This window comes from Anarrhichthys ocellatus, unplaced genomic scaffold (genome assembly GCF_004355925.1).
Source record: "Anarrhichthys ocellatus isolate YVR2014 unplaced genomic scaffold, GSC_Weel_1.0 scaffold613, whole genome shotgun sequence".
NCBI classification, from domain to species: Eukaryota; Metazoa; Chordata; class Actinopteri; order Perciformes; family Anarhichadidae; genus Anarrhichthys; species Anarrhichthys ocellatus.
The window spans coordinates 2,482-21,398 of record NW_022280587.1 but is presented as its reverse complement, the minus strand read 5'-3'; the positions used below and the strand labels follow the sequence as shown (position 1 = coordinate 21,398).

Genomic DNA, 18,917 nt, shown 5'->3' with positions numbered 1-18,917 from the left:
AGATGGTGAATCAGAAACCTAATCAAATATAAACTAGAGTTTATTCTGTGATCCGTCTTCACTCTGGTATGAAACTCAAGTCAGTCAGTCCGATCGGCTGCAGCGTCCAATCACATGACTGATGAACAATGAGGGGGCGTGTCGGCCATTAAAAGACTTCCTGGAAGTCTGTTCTCCTGGGTCCTCGCTCATGGCTCCTCCGAGGTCCCTCCTCCATCCTCGATCCTCGCTCCTCAGAGCTACATTAGAGCTTTGGGACGGCCGTCAATATGGCGGCGCAGAAACAACTTCCGGTTCAAGCGAGGATCGAGGAGCGAGGAAATGACAATTAAGAGACTTGGGATGTACCCCGTGTTAAATGGTAGAGTGTAATTCCTATACCAACCAGCAGAGAGCAGCATACTATGAAAAACAAACTAAACGTAGAAGAAGAAATGCGGAAGTGTGCGGTGTGTAAACAATCGAGTCATCGAGCTGTGACAAGAATGAACCCCTCCACTTGAAGTGTTAACCTGTCACGTTTTTAAAAGTATGAAGCACGTGTGAAGAATGGCGCGACGGTAAATGTAACGGTCCGAGCTGCGGTGTGCGTGCGGCCGCCATGCCTTATCTGGGCAGCGAGGACACGGTGAGGGAGCTGAGGAGAGCTCTGTGCAACCCCAACGTCCAGTCCGACCAGCTGCGCTACAGGAGCACCATCCTCAAAGTGATCAGGTAAGATACACCCCCCCCATCAAATACTGGACGTGCTTCTAATGAGCGGCTGTGGAGAAAATGAAAGGATAACTTGCCTCACTAACGTTACCTTAATACTACATTTACGATTCATTGTCATCATTTCAAAAATTGTCATATATCAACAAAAGACGTGTTGCTCTAAAGTTCAATGGATTCCAGTTTAGAATGTCCTTGCATGCTTGCATCATTGTCCTGTAACGTTCAACCTTTTCAGAACATATTAACAGGAAAGTAACTCCCAGTCAAATTGATACTAACACATCATAGTTCACATTAAATCGTCTCATCACGAGGTATGCTGAAAAATTATTGGATTCTTGTTCAGATCTGTGTTGTCTGTTAGCAGATACGCTTTGAAATGAAGACTTGGAAAAGTTTTCCGCTCCAATGTCACTATACACTGTAAAACGCAGATATGTTACATTACATTACAGTCATTTAGCAGACGCTTTTATCCAAAGCGACTTACAATTCAGATTCTATCACATTTCTATACCGTAGGCACAACTACGGGAGCAATTTTGGGGTTAAGTGTCTTGCTCAAGGACACATCGACATGCGACTAGCAGATCCGGAGCCGGGGATTGAACCGCCGACCCTCTGATTGAAAGATGGCCCTGCTATCCACTTAGCCACAGTCGCCCACATATGTCCCTAAATATGGCTTCATCTGAAAGATCTTTCTGTTTAGAGAGTCCTTCATTGATTGCGTATAACATATGAAGCCCTGTTACCACAAATTATTAAGGATAGAAATTTTCCACATTTCTCTGTTGTCCTGAATGACCAAAGGCGTTACTTCAAACGTTAAATGGAATGAACTGCAGAGGTCGGGTGGCACATGCAGACACACCAACCAGGAGGAGTTGCAGTAGTCTAGGCTCCAAATAACAAGAGCTTGGACCAGAACCTGCACCGCCTCCTGGTTGAGGAACCATTGTGTCCTCCTGATCTTGTGGAGGATGATTCTGCAGGAGGGTGCTGTGGAGATGTTGGCAGCGAAGGACAGCTTGTCATCCAGGGTCACATCCAGGTTCCTTGCAGTCAGAGTTGGTGACACAACAGAGATCTTGAGGGTGATGGAGAGGCCATGAACAGGAGATGCTGTCCCTGGGAGGAAGAGCAGCTCAGCCAATCATCATTCATTTTTAATTGCTCCAATAGTTTGGTTTACGACCAAATACCTTCCCAACATCCTCTGCTGTACTTTGTGTTTAGTGTTCATTAGTGAATGTTAACGCACTAGCATGCTAAACTAAGGTGTGTTGCTGTAGCTCTCCACACCACCGTGTATACATGTAGCCTAACAGAATGTTCCTCAGCTTTCCCCGAATGCTCTGTCTACCTTGCTTAAATTTCAGGTGTCCCTTTCATACCTGAAGGACAGTCCTCTCCTCTTTCATATAAAAGTACTTTAGATTCAACTATCTAAAGAGATGTCGGCTTCCAAATTATAACCCGCCTTTAGGGTTAACAGTGCAGTCTGGTTACATGACCCCCCCCCCCCCCCCCCCCCCCCCCCATCTCTCTCTCTGTCCCAGGGCGATGTCACAGGGTGTGGATGTATCAGGCCTGTTCAGTGAGATGGTGAAAGCCTGTGCCACAGTGGACATAGTCCAGAAGAAGCTGGTCTATGTCTTCCTGTGTTCCTATGCCACTTTGAACCCAGAGCTGTCTCTGCTGGTCATCAACACGCTGAGGAAAGACTGTCAGGACCCAAACCCCATGGTGCGCAGTCTGGCCTTGAGGAACATGACCAACCTCAGGTGAGGCACAAGCCGTCACATCGGCCTGTGACTGCTGGAATCATTCGGTCTTTGACTGTGTGATTGTGTGTCTGCGTGTTTCCCAGGTTACCCAGTCTGGTTGAGTATGTGGAGCAGCCCCTGACAGCAGGACTGAGGGACAGAGCCGCTTGTGTACGACGAGTGGCTGTTCTCGGCTGGGCCAAACTACATAATCTCCAACCCAACTCTGAGATAGGTAGGGGGGATGGATGGCTGTCCTGTTTCTATTTTTCATTCCCATTGCCTTTCTTTTTTTTCCCCCATTGTCTCAACACACAACACGCACATAAAGATTTTTTTAGAGACGCCATCGGGAGATGCATGTGCACGCAGGGGTTAGAAAACCAAGATAAATATCTTTTCATGCTCTCTTTATATGCATCCTACGATTCTTCCAGATGCTGCAGTGGTGAACGAGCTGTACGGCCTGCTGAGAGACCCAGACCCGGTGGTGATGGTGAACTGCCTCCGAGCTCTGGAGGAGATCCTGAAGGAGGAGGGAGGAGTGGCTATTAATAAGCCTATCACCCATCACCTCCTCAACAGGTTAGAATGAAGGAGAACCATGTCACTTAATTGAAGGGGCTGAAACAGGGAAGTATTTTTATGTGGTACACGTATGAGTGAAACGCGTGGACAGCGTTGAGGTTTTTAAACAATGCTGTGCATGGTGACGTTCACGAGGCTGATGGAGGCAGCTGAAACCCTTTTTTTGTTCTTTTTCATTTTAGCACAAAACCAAACTTCACCTAAATTTCAGCACCTTTCTTATACCTTCTAATTTGTTTTGCTTGGTATCTTTTATTTGCCAGACTAATCTGAGGAGGAGTAGATATGTCACAGTTATGCTCTGTACAAATATGGTGGCATAACTTCTTACCATACAGATATCTGATCTCTACTGCCACTGCCTCACTGCTTAAGAGTCACTTTATTTATGCAGGCAGGCAGGCACGTAAGGAGGCATATTACAGTCCGGCAATCTTTTTTTCTTTTTTTGTCAGAGCATTTGATTTATTGACTGCTGGCGGGATGTAAAGGTAAACAAAGAGATTACCAACCCTGGCTTCAATTAATGGTTTAATAATAATAAAAAATAGTTGAGATTTTTCTGCTTGGACCAAAGACACTTAGTAATTTAAAACAGCTGGCCACCATCGTTTTTAACAAATGTGACCTATTAAATCCTGACACAGAAGGAAATAGTGCATTTGTTTGGCGACTGTATTCAGCTGTGGATGATTCCACACTTGGTGCTCTAGTGAGTATTGCCATCGCAGCACAGTGTATGTGGGATTGGGTCAAAATAAACTACAGTGTGTTCTGCTTGATGGAACAGAGGAATAAGATGTATCCGGCATTAGATACACTCACACTCATCATATTTACACAAGTTTACAACATTGAGCACCGGCCATCCCAAAAATTTTGCAGTTAAGTATTTATGGTTTTAGCTCATGTTCCCACTGACAGAGTGAGCAGGTACTGGTGGTCAGCATTTTGCTCAAAGACACTTCAGCAGCATACCCGGCTGCCCTCCTAGTCTACATCTCTCTGTTTATCTGTCCTCCTAGGTTGAAGGAGTCGGATGTTTGGGGTCAGTGTGAGGTGCTGAAGATCCTCCAGCGTTACCGTCCACAGTCAGAGAACGAGCTGTTTGACATCCTGTCCCTGCTGGATGCCTCTCTGGTCAGCCCCCACCCCCCTGTCATGGCAGCTACCCTCAGCCTCTTCCTCTGCCTTTGCTCCAGCCTGCCTGCTGTCAGCCTGGCGGCCCTGGAGCGAGTCCATGGACCCCTGCTGGTCGCCTGCGGCAGCGTGTCCAGAGAGACGAGGTTCACTGCCCTCTGCCACATACAGGTCGGTGCTAATCCAAGTTATGAGGTAGAGGGTGTCAAAGTATTCCAGTTTGTGCACCTGGGGTTAATGCAGAATTTGACACTGTAGACTTCCACTCTGTCAGGAACTGGCACACAAAAAGCTGGAGGTCAAAAAAATGAAACAATCTATTGATTCAACAAAACAAATCAATGAGATGGGGACAATCAATAACATCAGAGATGTGTGTGAGGGCCAGGCTGAGTGGAATATAGTGTATGAAGATGCTAAAAGAAAAGACATGGCCAAGCAACAAACCACCTAGGAGCTAAGAGAGAGTCATGCAGACAGAACTGGACAGCTCTATAGGCTCATCAGCCCAGGTGAGATAATACTGGAAGGATCAGCAGCAAAGTGCAGGTGCACAGGTAAAGGTAAACACTTGAGATACAGAACTAAAACTAAATCTGTATAGACTATGAGGGTACTTTAAAGAGTAATAAGACTGGAAACAAACAGGTGGGAAAGTGAGCGTTAATGTTAGGCATGAGACAGCTCATCTGCTATAATGCTGTCTGAGCCGTTTATTCATTTTGTAGAGCCCAAAATCACAAATTTGCCTCAGAGGGCTTTACAATCTGTACACATACGACATCCTCTGTCTCAGGACCCTCACATTGGAATCTGAAAAACTCTCCCCAAAAACCCTTTAACAGGGAGAGACCTTAGGGAGAGCAACAGAGGAGGGATCCCTCTATCAGGAGGGACAGAATTGCGATACCGATGTGTACCGAATGAACAACATAACAGAGTTACAACACATTCAATGCATATGCCAGAACCACGGCAGGAGACAAGACCATGTTCCAGGTATAACCAGGATCCACGGAAACCTGCGAGGTGAGAAAGCACAGAGACTCTGGTGAAGAAGCAAAGTTAGTAATGTGGCCTATAGCAGGGGTCCTAGCTATAAACCTGAGTCAGCCCCGACTATAAACCTGAGTCAGCCCCGACTATAAACCTGAGCCAGCCCTAGCTATAAGTGTTAAAAAGTAAAGTCTTAAGCCTACTCTTAAATGTGGTGAGTGTGTCTGCCCCCCGGACTGAAACGGGAAGCTGGTCCAACAAAAGAGGAGCTTGATAACTGAATGCTCTCCCATCCTACTTTTTAAGACTCTAGGAACCACAAGTAACCCTGAATTTAGGGAGCGCAGCTCTCTAGTAGGATAACATTGTACTATAAGCTCCTTAAGATATGATGGTGCCTGACCCTTTAGGGCTTTGTAGGTAAGTAAAATGATTTTAAATTATGTTCTAGATTTTATAGGGAGCTAGTGTAGAGAAGCTAATACAGGAGTAATATGATCTATTTTCTTAGTTTTTGTTAGTACATGAGCTGCAGCATTCTCAATCAGCTGGAGAGATTTAAGAGACTTATTAGAGCAGCCTGATAATAAGGAATTGCGGTAATCTAGTCTAGAATTTATTTGACCAATGTTTAGTTGATAGGGCTGCAAGAATACAGGCCACCTCACCAACAACATGGTAGAAACGCTGCTTAGTTGAGTCAGCATCACCTTCAGCTCTTTTACACTTCCAGTTGTCCGAAAATGAAGGCAAAGCTTTCGGTGCCAAGTTTTGGTCTACAATCCGGTCGTACACATCGTCTCTCAACTCCAACTCAAGTCTCGCATCTCAAGTTGCTAATCGGACTGTGAGCAGTGCACGGAGAAGGTGTTGATATCCGCTGGCTACTCCTGAACTCCAGAAATATAACCTCTGTCCCCCAGAGGCGTATCTGTCATCAGACCGATAGCCAATGGGTTATGAGGTTGCTACCACATTAACACAGAGAGCAGACACACGGTGCACACACACCTGAATTAAGGGACAAGGTCGCACAAGCAAGATAGGACTTCATCAGATTGAATTGTTTTCTTACGTTTGGGCATAGAGATCATATAGTCTCTCGCAGAAAACCGAGCTTGAAACGGCAAACGTGCTACTGGTAACAAAACAAGAACCTGATGGCCTGAACTGAACTGGTGCTGCTCAGCACGGCCATCAAACAATGTAGTGTTTCTTTAGCTAGTTGACAAGCTACAAACAGGCTAAATACTTCTTATTTGCACGGCCACATGCAAACTATATGCAACTCTAGATATCTAGTATAACATAGCATTTAAGCACTCCAGCCCTTTCCAAATAGAACAGAAGGACAGAACTAATGGCATTGCTCTTAATTCTTACCATTAGTAAGAATCATCGTTTGCTTGTGTGTGCTGAGGGGATATACAAAGTAATATTTCCTGCATAACAATTTTGATGGGTTGATGGATTTCTTTGTCAGTGGAAATCTCTTGTCAGATGGATGTGTGGACACATTTTGAGGAATGAAATGGTGTCTGTGTGTTTCTCCAGCTGCTGTTGCGCTCTCTCCCTGGCCTCATGGGGGCGCACTACAAGCGTTTCTTCTGCGGCTACGCTGAGCCAGCCTACATCAAGCAAAGGAAGATGCAGGTAGTTCAATGTTTGTTTTTTTCCTTTATATTATTTGGTTTTTCTACTCTTACCACAGCTATGCTGCCATTTACTATTTTTGTGAATAAAGCTGTATCGCCCAGCTGAAACTAGAGTTAAAACGCGTCACTTTGAAAGAGGGAAGCTTGATTGATTTTGGCAGAAAGAATGTACCTTACAGATTACTGGACTAACACCATTTCTCTCACGGTTTAGAGGATGCTTTTGTGTTTTTAGCCTCAGGATCATGGTTTGCTTTGTGCTGGATTATTTGTAGTCCATATAGTGAAACCATGTGGTTCTTAATCATCACGTTATTCTTAATCCAGTTCTAATGGTTTTAAAAAGGCCAGCACCACTTGGGCTGTTCAGCCTACACACTGCAAATTCTTCTTCTATGGCTAGCCCTGGGCTAAGAGTTGACCCTGAGATAACTTAGCCCTTTTTCACACACACATTGTTAACCTAAGACTCGGGCTATATTCACACTGCACTTCTACTAGCCCTGGTTTAAATGTCCGTTGGAACACATTGCTCATTTTTACAGTCTAGAACACACGTATCAAACTCAAGGCCCGCGGGCCGAATCCGGCCCGCCACGTCATTTTATGTGGCCCGCGAATCCACCAGCCAAAAAAAAGTTTTTTTTTTTTTTTTTTTTTAATTTTGGAAAAAAAAATTTAAGTTAGATTTGAAAATAAAAATATCCCCATGGTCGAAATTCTGAGATAGAAAGTTGAAATTATGAGATAGCATGTTGTCTGTGTACCGACATTAAAACTATCACAACAGGTGGACAGGAGAGGGAACAGCCCGTAAAGCAGTTTTCCAACAAGTGATTGCGTTGAAAAAGATCGACAAATAATCCCAAAATGTCCACGAAGAGAAAAATTGATGCAGAGGGAAGAAAATGTAATTTAAGATGGGAAAGCGAATACATGTCTGTGCTTCAGGGAGAAAAACGGGTGTGTCTTCTGTGTTATGATGCGTGTCGGTGATGAAGGATACAATTCACGTCGGCATTTTGACACCAAACACGGAGCTAAATTTAGCCTCCAAGAAAAACATAAAATTGTCCAAGAATTTAAAGGCAGACTGCAATCACAGCAGAATATATTTACAGAAGCTACAGCCCAGTGCACGCTAAAGGTACAGTATGTGAGCAGGTGAGCTCCGACCAGATACAGACTTTTACAAATGTCAGTTTGTGAAGAAAGACCATCGCAGACCGAGTTCACGAACTAGCAGGCAATCTAACAACACAGCTAGCTAAGAGACGAGATACATCATCTATCAACGTTTGTAAGAGGCTCAAGGCAGACTTGACTCTCAGTGAGGAGCTCTTGGATGTAGCTGCCATGCACGGGACGACGGCAGGGCGGGACATTAGTGATGCAGAGAGGTGACAAAAATAGCTTTGAACAAAGTTAATGTAATAACTTGTGTTTGATGATATTTGTCTTTGTTATTTTCTTTAAAAGTTTGATCTTTGATAGAGTAATGTGGGTTTCTTAACCCTAAATTAAAATGATTTATGTTATAATAACAGAAATGTGCTTAAATATCATTTTACATTTATATAACTAGCATGTACAATATTTTTACACTTGAATAAACAATAATCAAATGCAGAGAGAGTTATTTAACAATATGTTAGGAGTAGTTACAGTTATACAGTCTTACAGTTACAACCGGCCCTTTGAGGGAAACCATGATGCTGATGTGGCCCGGACTGAAAATGAGTTTGACACCCCTGGTCTAGAATGACTACTCTTAAACAGATTGGACAACAAAAAGGTGACCCACATTCCATTGTTTACTTTAGCCCGGTTTGTTAGCTTGATTTTTTTAGGGAGTAACCTTGACAATTGACTAAACAAACGCCAGGGTTGTCCAACTTTGGAATGTGCCAGTGAGAAAACCTTCTTAGCACCAATCTAACAGCTCACTTAACCCGGGGCTAAGGGTCGCCTGAAAAGCCCTTACAGCGGTATGTTCCATGTTGTTGCATTCACATGCAATCTGTGTGCCTTTATGTTCATAGTTGTGGTATTCATAAGTCTAAACATAATAATACATTTTATTTATAGAGCACTTTTCAGAATATTCAAAGACACTTTACATTAAAATCATCATATAAAAAAGCTATACACTAAAAACATAAAACACACAATATTGGTCACATATTAAAAGCAGTTCTGTAAAGGTGGGTTTTGATTTTGGATTTGAACATGGAAAGATCGGTGCAGTCTCGCATGTGTTTGGGGAGAGAGTTCCAGCGGGAGGGGGCAGCTATGGAGAAGGCTCTGTCGCCCCATGTCCGGGGCTTGGTCCTGAGTGGAAGAGACAGGAGGTTGGCATCAGAGGAGCGGAGCCGACGTGGAGTGTGGTGGTGGAGCAGGTCGGTGAGGTAGGAGGGGGCCTGATTGTGGAAGGCTTTATGAGTCAGGAGAAGGACTTTATATTGGATCCGTTGTGGGACGGGGGGCCAGTGGAGATTCTGGAGAACAGGGGTGATGTGATCACGGGAGCGGGTGAGCAGGCGAGCAGCAGAGTTCTGGATGTACTGGAGTTTAGTTAGGATTTTGGATGATGTGCCATGAAGAATACTGTTGCAGTAGTTGATTCTGGAGGTGATGAAGGCGTGGATCAAAGTTTCAGCAGCAGATAAGGAGAGTGATGGGCGGAGACGGGCTATGTTTTTGAAGTGGAAAAAGGCAGTTCTGGTGATTTGGTTAACGTGGTGTTCAAAGGAGAGGTTGCTGTCGAACATGACTCTGAGATTGCGGATGTGTGGGGAGGGAGACAGAGTGGAGTTGTCGATGGTGAGGCAGAAGTTGTGACTGGTTTTAGTGAGGGATTTGGGACCGATGATGATCATGTCAGATTTATCACAGTTGAGTTTGAGGAAGTTGGTTTGCATCCATGATTTAATGTCAGTGAGGCAGTTGGTCAGAGTGGAGTGAGTAGCAGTGGTAATGGCTTTTGTGGAGATGTAGAGCTGGACATCATCGGTGTAGCATTGGAAGTGGAGACCATGTTGACGTATGATATTACCCAGAGGGAGCAAGGAGAGGATGAACAGAAAACATAGATACAGGCATGACAGGATGAGTGCCGATTTGAAGAATCAAATGTACATTTTTAGTTAAGATTTCAAAAAGAGTTTATTGGAGTTTCTACCATCCATCTCAGAGGGCTTCTCTGGGATCAAGGAGCAACATTACACTTTAACACTTTATACAAGAACACAAGCACAACACAGTCCCTGGGTCTGCATACCTGAGATGTGTGGAGTGCAAGTTGAAATAGTTAACATATGATAGGACACAGCCATGAGTTTAGGAATAGTATTTCACCTACTTTTTAAAACTTAGCCCACACTCACTAATGTAAACTCAAACTTCTAATAAAGGGGTGTTGCTGTACACCCTGTCGAGCCACTTGTTCGGCAATAGTTTTTCAAACTGGTACTGTAGTACAATACTAAATTACTGGAGTTCCCCCTTCACCATTCAAGGATATCCACAGTTACTAGCCTGTGTTGCAAGTAACAGTGCTGAACAAGCAGTAATAGTGAAGCTAACACTGTTGTGTTTGCAGGTGCTGGTGGAGCTGGTTAATGATGACAATGTAGCAATGTTACTGGATGAGCTGAAAGGATACTGCACTGATGTCAACACTGACACTGCCCAGGCTGCAATCTCAGCTATAGGTAAACACACAGCCATACTCTTTTGTGGCAGCATAATGCATGACTATGCACACTTTTGTCTTCTTAACCATGTCTCTATTACAAGACAAACACTTCCAGGCAGTCACTTTTGTACATCTTCTTTTCTACTAGCTCACAGTAACACACTTTTTATACAAACAAAACATCTGCTGTATTATCACGTTGTTTTCATACTAATAGGAAGAGTCCAGTGAAGTTTAGTCGGATGGCTAATGTCTCCTGTGTGGATTGGTTCCAGGTCGTATTGGACGGAGCTACAGCGACAGATGTCTGGAGATTCTTACTGGACTGCTTGGCCTCAAACAGGAGCACATCACTTCTGGTAGAACTCATTCCCCCCACACATACAGCGGGTAACATAAGTGTCAACATTTTTCTCAGTAAATATATTTCTAAAGGTGCTATTGACATGATATTTTCACCAGATGTCAGTAACAACCCAAGTAATCCATACATACAACGAAAACCAAACAAATACGTTCAGAAATTAAATTATGTGTAATAAAATGGAATGACACAGGGAAAACGTATTGAACACGCTTACTGAAATGTATTTAATACTTCGTACAAAAGCCTTTGTTGGTAATGACAGCTTCCTGTATGGAGAAACTAGTCGCATGCATTGCTCAGGTGTGGTTTTGGTCCATTCTTCCACACAAACAGTCTTCAAATCTTCAAGGTTCCGTGAGCCTCTTCCATGAACTCTGATCTTTAGCTCTTTCCATAGATTTTCAATTGGATTCAAGTCAGCTGATCGGCTGGGCCATTCTAGCAGCTTTATTTTCTTTCTCTGAAACCAATTGAGAGTTTCCTTGGCTGTGTGTTTGGATCATTGTCTTGCTGAAATGTCCACCCTCGTTTCATCTTCATCATCCTGGTAGATGGCAGCAGATTTTTATCAAGAATGTCTCGGTAGATCCTTCCATTCATCCTTCAATTATATGAAGTCTGCCAGTGCTGTATGCTGAACAACAGCGCCACACCATGATGTTCCCACCTCCAAACTTCACTGTTGGTTTGGGGTGATGTGCAGTGCCATTTGACCTCCAAACATGGTGTGTGTTATGGCATCCGAAGAGTTCAATTTTGGTCTCATCTGACCAGATTATATTCTCCCAGTACTTCACAGGCTTGTCTAAACGTTGTGCAGCAAACTTTAAACGAGCTCCAACATGCTTTTTCTTCAGCAATGGAGTCTTGCGTGGTGAGCGTGCATACATGCCTTTACGGCGGTTGAGTGCATTACTTATTGTTTTCTTTGAAACTATTGTACCTGCTAATTCCAGGTCTGTCTGAAGCTCTCCACAAGTGGTCCTTGGCTCTTGGACAACTCTTCTGATGATTCTTTTCACTCCCCTGTCAGAAATCTTGCGAGGAGAACCTGGCCGTGGCTGGTTTATGGTGAAATGATGTTCTTTCCACTTCCTGATTATGGCCCCAACTTTCTGTAACCAATGCCATCAGTATGTTTTGCAACAATAAGGTTGCGAAGGTCTTGAGACAGCTCTTTGCATTTACCCATCATGAGATGTTTCTTGTGGGACACCTTGGTAATGAGACATCTTTTTATAGGCCATCAGTTGGGACTGAACCAGCTGATATTCATTTGCACGACAAGGGGCAGGAGTGCTTTCTAATTACTGATAGGTTTCAGCTGGTGTCTTGGCTTTCCATGCCTTTTTGCACCTCCCTTTCTTCATGTGTTCAATACGTTTTCCCTGTGTCATTCCATTTTATTATACATAACTTAATTTCTGAACTTATTTGTTTGGATTTCTTTGTATGTATGAATTACTTGGGTTGTTACCGACATCTGGTGAACATTTCATGCCAATAGCACCTTTAGAAATATATTTAGTGAGAAAAATGGTGACGTGTTCAATACTTATTTTACCCACTGCATACATACTGTACTGTCCAGAATAGGCAGTTGATTCTGTAACAATTGCCAGCAACTATTTTTCCACATTGTGTGTCTCTCTCTCCTCCCCCCCTCCCCCCCACTCCTCAGCGGTGGTGCAGACGATGCGTGACCTGGTCTGGGTGTGTCCTCAGTGCAGCGACACTGTGTGTTTGGCTCTAGAGGGCTGCGAGGAGATGCTGCAGGACAGCCAGGTCAGACCAGAGCTGCTGCCACATCCGCACACAGTAGAGATTCTTGTCTTGGTGTTTTAGTTGTGCTCTTCTCACTGGTATTGTATTGTGAACATGGCCCTGGGTCACTTGCAGTCATTTTCATCTCTTTCAGGGACATTTTGCAGGATAATCACACAACGTTGCTATTGTAGTTAAAACCTGTACTGCAGCATTTTTACAAGCTGGAGGGGAAGAGAGGCTCTCTCATACCCGTCTCCTTCGATGTTTTACTAAATACTTTAGGGTACTATGTAAAAAAAGTAAAGACAGCCAGTGACAGTAACAGTGGTGGAAGAAGTACTCCGATGACTCTGTGACTAATGGGATGTTTTTTTAATAGATCCAGTATTGAGGGAGAATGCTACAGCTGGCTGCAGCTAAACAGGCTGCAAGGGCAAAATAACGATACACTAACGGGGCATGTTCACTAAAAGTTCTTGTTTTTACCACTGACGAGCTAAGCCCCCCGGGAAGAGGCTTTGAAGCAGATTTTACATATTAGCCAAACAGTTGGGTCTGTCAGTGATGTCATGGGGCCCATGGGGCCCATGGGGAAAGAGACGCCCAGTGTGAATACTTGATTAGCCCTTATTTAAATCATTAGGTCCTAAAAGTTGTGGAATTCACCAATTGTTGAAACCGGAGATATTTTCCAACTTTAGTTTGACTGAAGTAAGACATATTATCATTAATATACCAAAACTAAAAGGGCTCATTGGGCGGAATGCCCCATTTCTGAATGTGTATTATATAATTGGATTGTAATTATTGATGCATTTATATGCTCATCACTTTCATGTTGCAGCATTTAAGATGGCGCAAATTTGTATTACTGTATATACTGCAGCGTAGCTTGTGAATTTCCCAGAGTTTCAAGAAAGTCTTATCTTAAGCTATCATAAATCATCTGCATTTATTTGTTGATAATAGTTTAGATTATTTATCTAAATCGGCAAAGCTACTGGTAACTAAAGTTACTACAATATTTGCCCCTGAAATTCAATAGAGTGGAAGTATCTCAAAAAACTCCTTCCAAGATGTACTTAAGAGTATATGTAATTAGTTACTTTCCATCACGGTTCCTTGGGCCCGTCTGGTCTGGTCTGGTCTCGTCCCGTCTCGTCTCTTTCCTCCACCATGTATATGAAAACATCACTTTGCATTTGGTTTACCTACATGACTGCCACATTTTCATATGCAAAGCTCATAAGAGAAACCCAGCAAATAAAATCTAGGTGTATGTGTGCGCAAACAAAGTCTCCACCGCTTCCTTCTCTGTTACGGTTGTTTGTCTTCCTCAGCCTGCAGTGTTTGTTGAAGCATCCAGATCCTTGACTTAAGTAATCGCAGCAATACCTCAACATAAACACCGGCCTTGACTCATTTATTCTAGAAGCTTACTGATTTTGAAATGATATCCAGCCCTTATGACTGTGTATCACGTCCCCTGCGTCACCACACTCACTACTAGTGGTCAACAACTCCACAGGGTACCTTCAAATGTGAGCAGAAATCTGATCACCCAGAGTAATGCAAAACATATCAGTAGGTGTCAAGGGCATTTTATATTTAGTCTAAATCCTCTGTTCATTCTCCTGATCCTTGTTTAGGGCAGGCAAGCCTTGCTGTGGTTGTTGGCTGTGTATGGGGAGCGAGTCTCCAGCGCCCCGTACACATTGGAGGTGTTCATTGATGGAGTGAGGAGCGAGGCCTCTCTGGGAGTCAAGATGGAGCTGCTGACGACCACTATGAGGCTGTTTTTGTGCCGGCCTGCTGAGACACAAGACATGCTCGGAAGACTGCTGCACTACTGCATAGGTGTGTGCGTACTTGTACATTCATCTTTGTTAGAATCCAATTTGAGTTTTAGACCTTGAGGGTGAGGACATTTTTGGAAAGTGAGGACATGTTGGCCTGTCCTCACCAAGTGGCAACCACCAGTGATGAAAAATGAAGCCAACATGGAAGTGTCAAAACTGCAATTCCTTAAATGGCAACTTGAGGCTGGCTCCAAAAAGGACTCAATCTCTGATTGACCGCCATTTTATAATTTCCAACTTTACAGCAGAATGGGGTTTACAGCCTGATACAGAAAACGGGTCTCTACAGCTAATATCCACTTTCGTGACAACTGTACAGGGTTTTTTTTTTTAATATATATAAATCACCTGTTAAAATGATATTATGGTTTACAGTTATGGGTGGGGCATGGCTGCTTTGAGGGACAGGTGCTACTCCCTCTGCTGCGTCACCTGGGCTGTCTTGGCTCCAACAACAATCCACCTTGTTGCTCATTTTTGGATTAGTCGGGAGATAGGATGGTCGACAGCCGGAGCTACCCATTTTGAGTTTAACAACGCCTCCTCAGAAACCCATGGGCCCCTATCTTTTCTACAGTCTTGGGTCCTCACCTTCAGAGGGACCTTTTAAAGACTTGTTTGAAGGTTCAGATTTGGTTTTAAATCTCACGTTAAATTAGGTTTAGGTTGGGATAAAGCTTGTGGTTAGGCATTTAGTTGTGATGGTTAAGATTAGGGTAAGGGGCTCGGGAATGCCTTACGTCAATAAGTGTCCTCACAAGTATAGAAGTACAGGGTTGTGTGTGTTTTGCGTGTGCGGTGTAAAAGAGAACGGGGGATAGCATTGTCACACTTTGTGTTTTCCAGAGGAGGAGACGGACATGTGCGTGCGTGACCAGGCACTTTTCTACTACCGCCTGTTGCATTGTGGGACAGAAGAGACGCGTAAGGTCCTCCAGGGTCGGAGGTCAGATCCTTCTCTGGGTGTTCTGATTGGCCGCCCCGCGGAGCCCATCAGCCAGTGGGCCTACAGCTTTAACACTCTAGAGCCTCTGACGCAGGGCTGCGTAGAGACCGAGCCAGCCAGCAGAGGAAGCCCTGAACATGTGACCTTTGACCCCAAGCCTAACACTGACCTCTCGGACACACTGAACTGTAGCCAAATTGAGAAAGTTCATTCAGGTGAGTGAAGACATTAAAATCAAGCTTTGCTGTCAACAGGGACCGATAACAGAGTGTGATTTTCTCTTCAGCTGTTGCTACGTGCTTCTGGAAAGCTAAAGTCCTCTTCCAAGGCCTTGAAAATGTAGATTGAATGCCCAAAGCAGGGGCGATGGGGGGCGCAATCGGAGGCAGCATCAGCACCCTGTGGCTCAAAGGGGCGGCTGTGACTTTTTTTAAATCTTCCAATCGGAAGATCGGCGGTTCGATCCCCAACTCATGTCGATGTGTCCTTGGGCAAGATACTTAACCCCAAATTGCTCTGGAATGACTGGAAAGTGAATGTGAATTAGTTTACAGTCCTGATGGGCAGGTGGTGCCTTGCATGGTAGCCCCTGCCATCAGTGTGTGAATGGGTGTGAATGATGACCTGTAGTGTTAAAGCAGTTTGAGTGGTCGGAAGACTAGAAAGGCGCAATACAAGTACAGTCCATTTAGCATTTACCCTAATCATTCTTCCAATAAAGGGCATACATTTTACACCCCTGGTGCTAAGAAGTTAGAAAGCACGATGCTGGACTCCCCTTTCACATCAGCCTGTTGGCGCTTGTTGCACTTGAGAAGTTCTTGAACCTATTTGCTCCACAACTGAGGGGCAAAACGCTGTGGTGAGGTTGGACAACACCACAGTGGTATCAGATCCCTTATGCTGCACTGGGTCCTTCTCCTAGCCTTCATTACCCGCTTCAGAAGAATGGATTTAAAACAAGTAAACACTGGTGTGTTTTGTGAAGAATTGTTTTACATTGCTGTTGCTTGTTTGGTTAAATTAGTGTCTTATTGCTCAGGCAGATTTCAAAATGTATGCATATACATGTAGTGGTTTTGCTTAATCTCTTTTTTTTTTTACTTTTTAGAATTTTGTTTGCCCTATTGGTAGATTACTTCTTGTTTGTGTGTGCACGTGTTAAAATGTGTTAAACTGAAAATTCAATGAACTTCATAAACAAAATAAACTAACACAATATCATGTGCAATAAGTAAAAGGGTCTGAATACTTTCTGAAACCACTGTAGCTACTCGTCTCCACTGTGATACTACTGAGGTCACAAATATGGTCATGCTACTTTAAATGGGTTCCCAAGGATCAAGCTTACATATTAAGTTGTGTTATTTTGGTCAAAGACAGCGCGTTTCCCCCCCCCCCCCCCATGGTTAAGGTCCATTTCTGGGAATGCAGTGCCATTTTTAATCACAAATCTCTTCCTCTGGCACTCATCCTAACTCCATTCCCTTTGTCCACAATTCGGCTCCCTGTTGCTGCATCCTTATTCTTTCTTTCTTTTTTTCCCCTATACCCTTTCCACCATCTCTTTGTCCTCCCATGTCTTCTCCAGGCTCAGACAGTACCAGTGGGTTTACCTACTCCTCTGCTAATGTCCTGGCTTCCAGCCTCGCAGCGCCCCTCAGTTTGTCCCTCTCCCCTGCTCTCAGCCCAGAGGAGTTTGAGCGTCTGTGGATGCAGCGACAGGCTTCGCATGCTGACCAAGGTGATTAAATGGAAGGAGATCCTTTCATGCCAAAAGCTTCCTCTTCATGGGACAGGTATTGTGGTTGACAGGAGCAAACAGGCCTGCTGTAAAAACTCCAAAACCAGTGTGAAATCTCCAGTTGTGGAATGTATCCAAGTAAAGTTACTCAAGTAGTGTTCTTAAGTACAAATTGGATTTACATGTACTTTTTAAAATCTTTTCTGTTCATGCTACTTAATACTTATACTTCAGTTGGTCTGCTTGACATCAGTTTCTCTGACTGTTTTGTTGCGGCTAGGTGCTGAGAAGCTAGAAGAGGAGGAGGATTATGTGTGCATGGAAGAACAAATCCAATGCCCTGCCATACCTCACTGCTCACCACAAAGCCTTCATGCTGCGATGCAGCTGGTCAATATCCAGACACTGGCCTTCACGCCGCCACACACACTCCCCTGGAGGGTCTACCTGTACACACACACCCAGCACGCACACTCTGGTGAAGCACCCCGCATCACGCTCATAGTCGGCGAGCTGCTGTACACTGGAGAGGCAAGTCGGAGGGTAGTAGAAATAAAGAAAGGCACGGAGGATGGGGATGTGGCGGAAGAGGAAGCTGGGCTCAGTGGGAGAGTGTTGGTGAGAAAAGATGGGGAAGATGAGGAAGTAAAAGTGACTGTTAAACAGAAACCAAGAGATGACAAAGCTCTGAAGGGGTTTCTCTCCATCCTCACCACTGTGCTGCACACACTGTCCCCAGAGAACAATTAAATATGCACGACACACACATACAAACATATTGTACTTGCTGAAAACGCCCGCTGACCACACTCATTCCCTAACCCTGACTTTAAAAAGCCCCTAAGCAATGGCAAAAGTTACAAGGCTCAAATTGGACTTCAGGAAACCACAGGCAGAAATTGCATCTATGAGTGATGAAAGCATTTGCATTTTGTATATTTTAAGTTGTATTAGCTGAAATAATTGTGATGTGATAGTGGAGTCTTTACAGGTGTAGCATGAAATTTAACAATATCGCATTTAATGAATCAACTTTAGGCGGTGGCCATCTCTTCAGTTTGCTGTGTTTTCAGTCATAAATTCAGGTTATGTGAGGCTTTGGCCTGATGGAGGCACTGTTGATGACTTGTGCTGAATCATTGCACAATATCAGATTCTCTGTTTTCTTGTTTCCTCTTAAGGACTGAGAGAAAATATAGTTTGTATGCCCTGATGGAAGTAACCACCTTACTCATATACAGGATGCCGAGCTAGACAAGGGCCCTGATACGGGAGGTTCTTTCTTTTATTTGTTGTGTGTACACCTGTGAGCTGTGGTCAGAGGCTCCCAGATGTCTAGACTTAGCCTTAAATGTAGTTCATATCTCACTGAGCTTTGTGTGGGCTGTCATTATAACGGATGGGTAAAGGTAAAGGCAACGCATGAAGTGACTTAAAATAATAAAACATGTGGATTCCTCTTGCATTGTTGTTTTTCTGTTTCAATAAGTCAGTATGTCTGTTGTGAGAGGCCATTGAGGTCATTCACTAAATACAGTAACTCTGCGGGTTGTCTATAGTCACGCAGGCGGTTACCGTTCAACAGTGACGACACGCGCTGGATTAGATTACGCCCCGGCCACCAGGTGGTTTGTACTCACGCCCATACAGCGTGCGGGTGTGTGGGACCCAG

At 44.1% G+C, this 18,917-nt stretch overlaps 1 protein-coding gene across 2 annotated transcripts; it reads left to right on the top strand.

The window, feature by feature from the left end:
- The first annotated feature begins 372 nt into the window (after positions 1-372).
- Positions 373-18,708, top strand: LOC116376795 (AP-4 complex subunit beta-1-like). 2 transcript variants are annotated; one of them, XM_031838275.1, is made up of 13 exons: positions 375-714; positions 2,280-2,504; positions 2,591-2,721; positions 2,924-3,071; positions 4,100-4,385; positions 6,765-6,863; positions 10,467-10,578; positions 10,838-10,921; positions 12,611-12,714; positions 14,346-14,553; positions 15,402-15,716; positions 17,093-17,245; positions 17,526-18,708. In XM_031838275.1, the coding sequence occupies exons 1-13, from the start codon at positions 602-604 to the stop codon at positions 17,993-17,995; spliced, it is 2,448 nt and encodes an 815-aa protein (XP_031694135.1). In that variant the 5' UTR covers positions 375-601; the 3' UTR covers positions 17,996-18,708. The 2 variants fall into 2 exon arrangements, with proteins under 2 accessions (XP_031694137.1, XP_031694135.1); XM_031838277.1 differs by lacking the exon at positions 15,402-15,716 and having other exon boundaries at positions 373-714.
- Positions 18,709-18,917: the final 209 nt, after the last annotated feature.

Bases quoted from the DNA above. Each gene is read 5' to 3' on its own strand.
- LOC116376795 (XM_031838275.1), top strand. From the start codon at position 602: ATGCCTTATCTGGGCAGCGAGGACACGGTGAGGGAGCTGAGGAGAGCT. The intron at 3,072-4,099 runs GTTAGAATGAAG...CTGTCCTCCTAG, and splicing joins ACCCATCACCTCCTCAACAG to GTTGAAGGAGTCGGATGTTT. The intron at 17,246-17,525 runs GTGATTAAATGG...TGTTGCGGCTAG, and splicing joins GGCTTCGCATGCTGACCAAG to GTGCTGAGAAGCTAGAAGAG.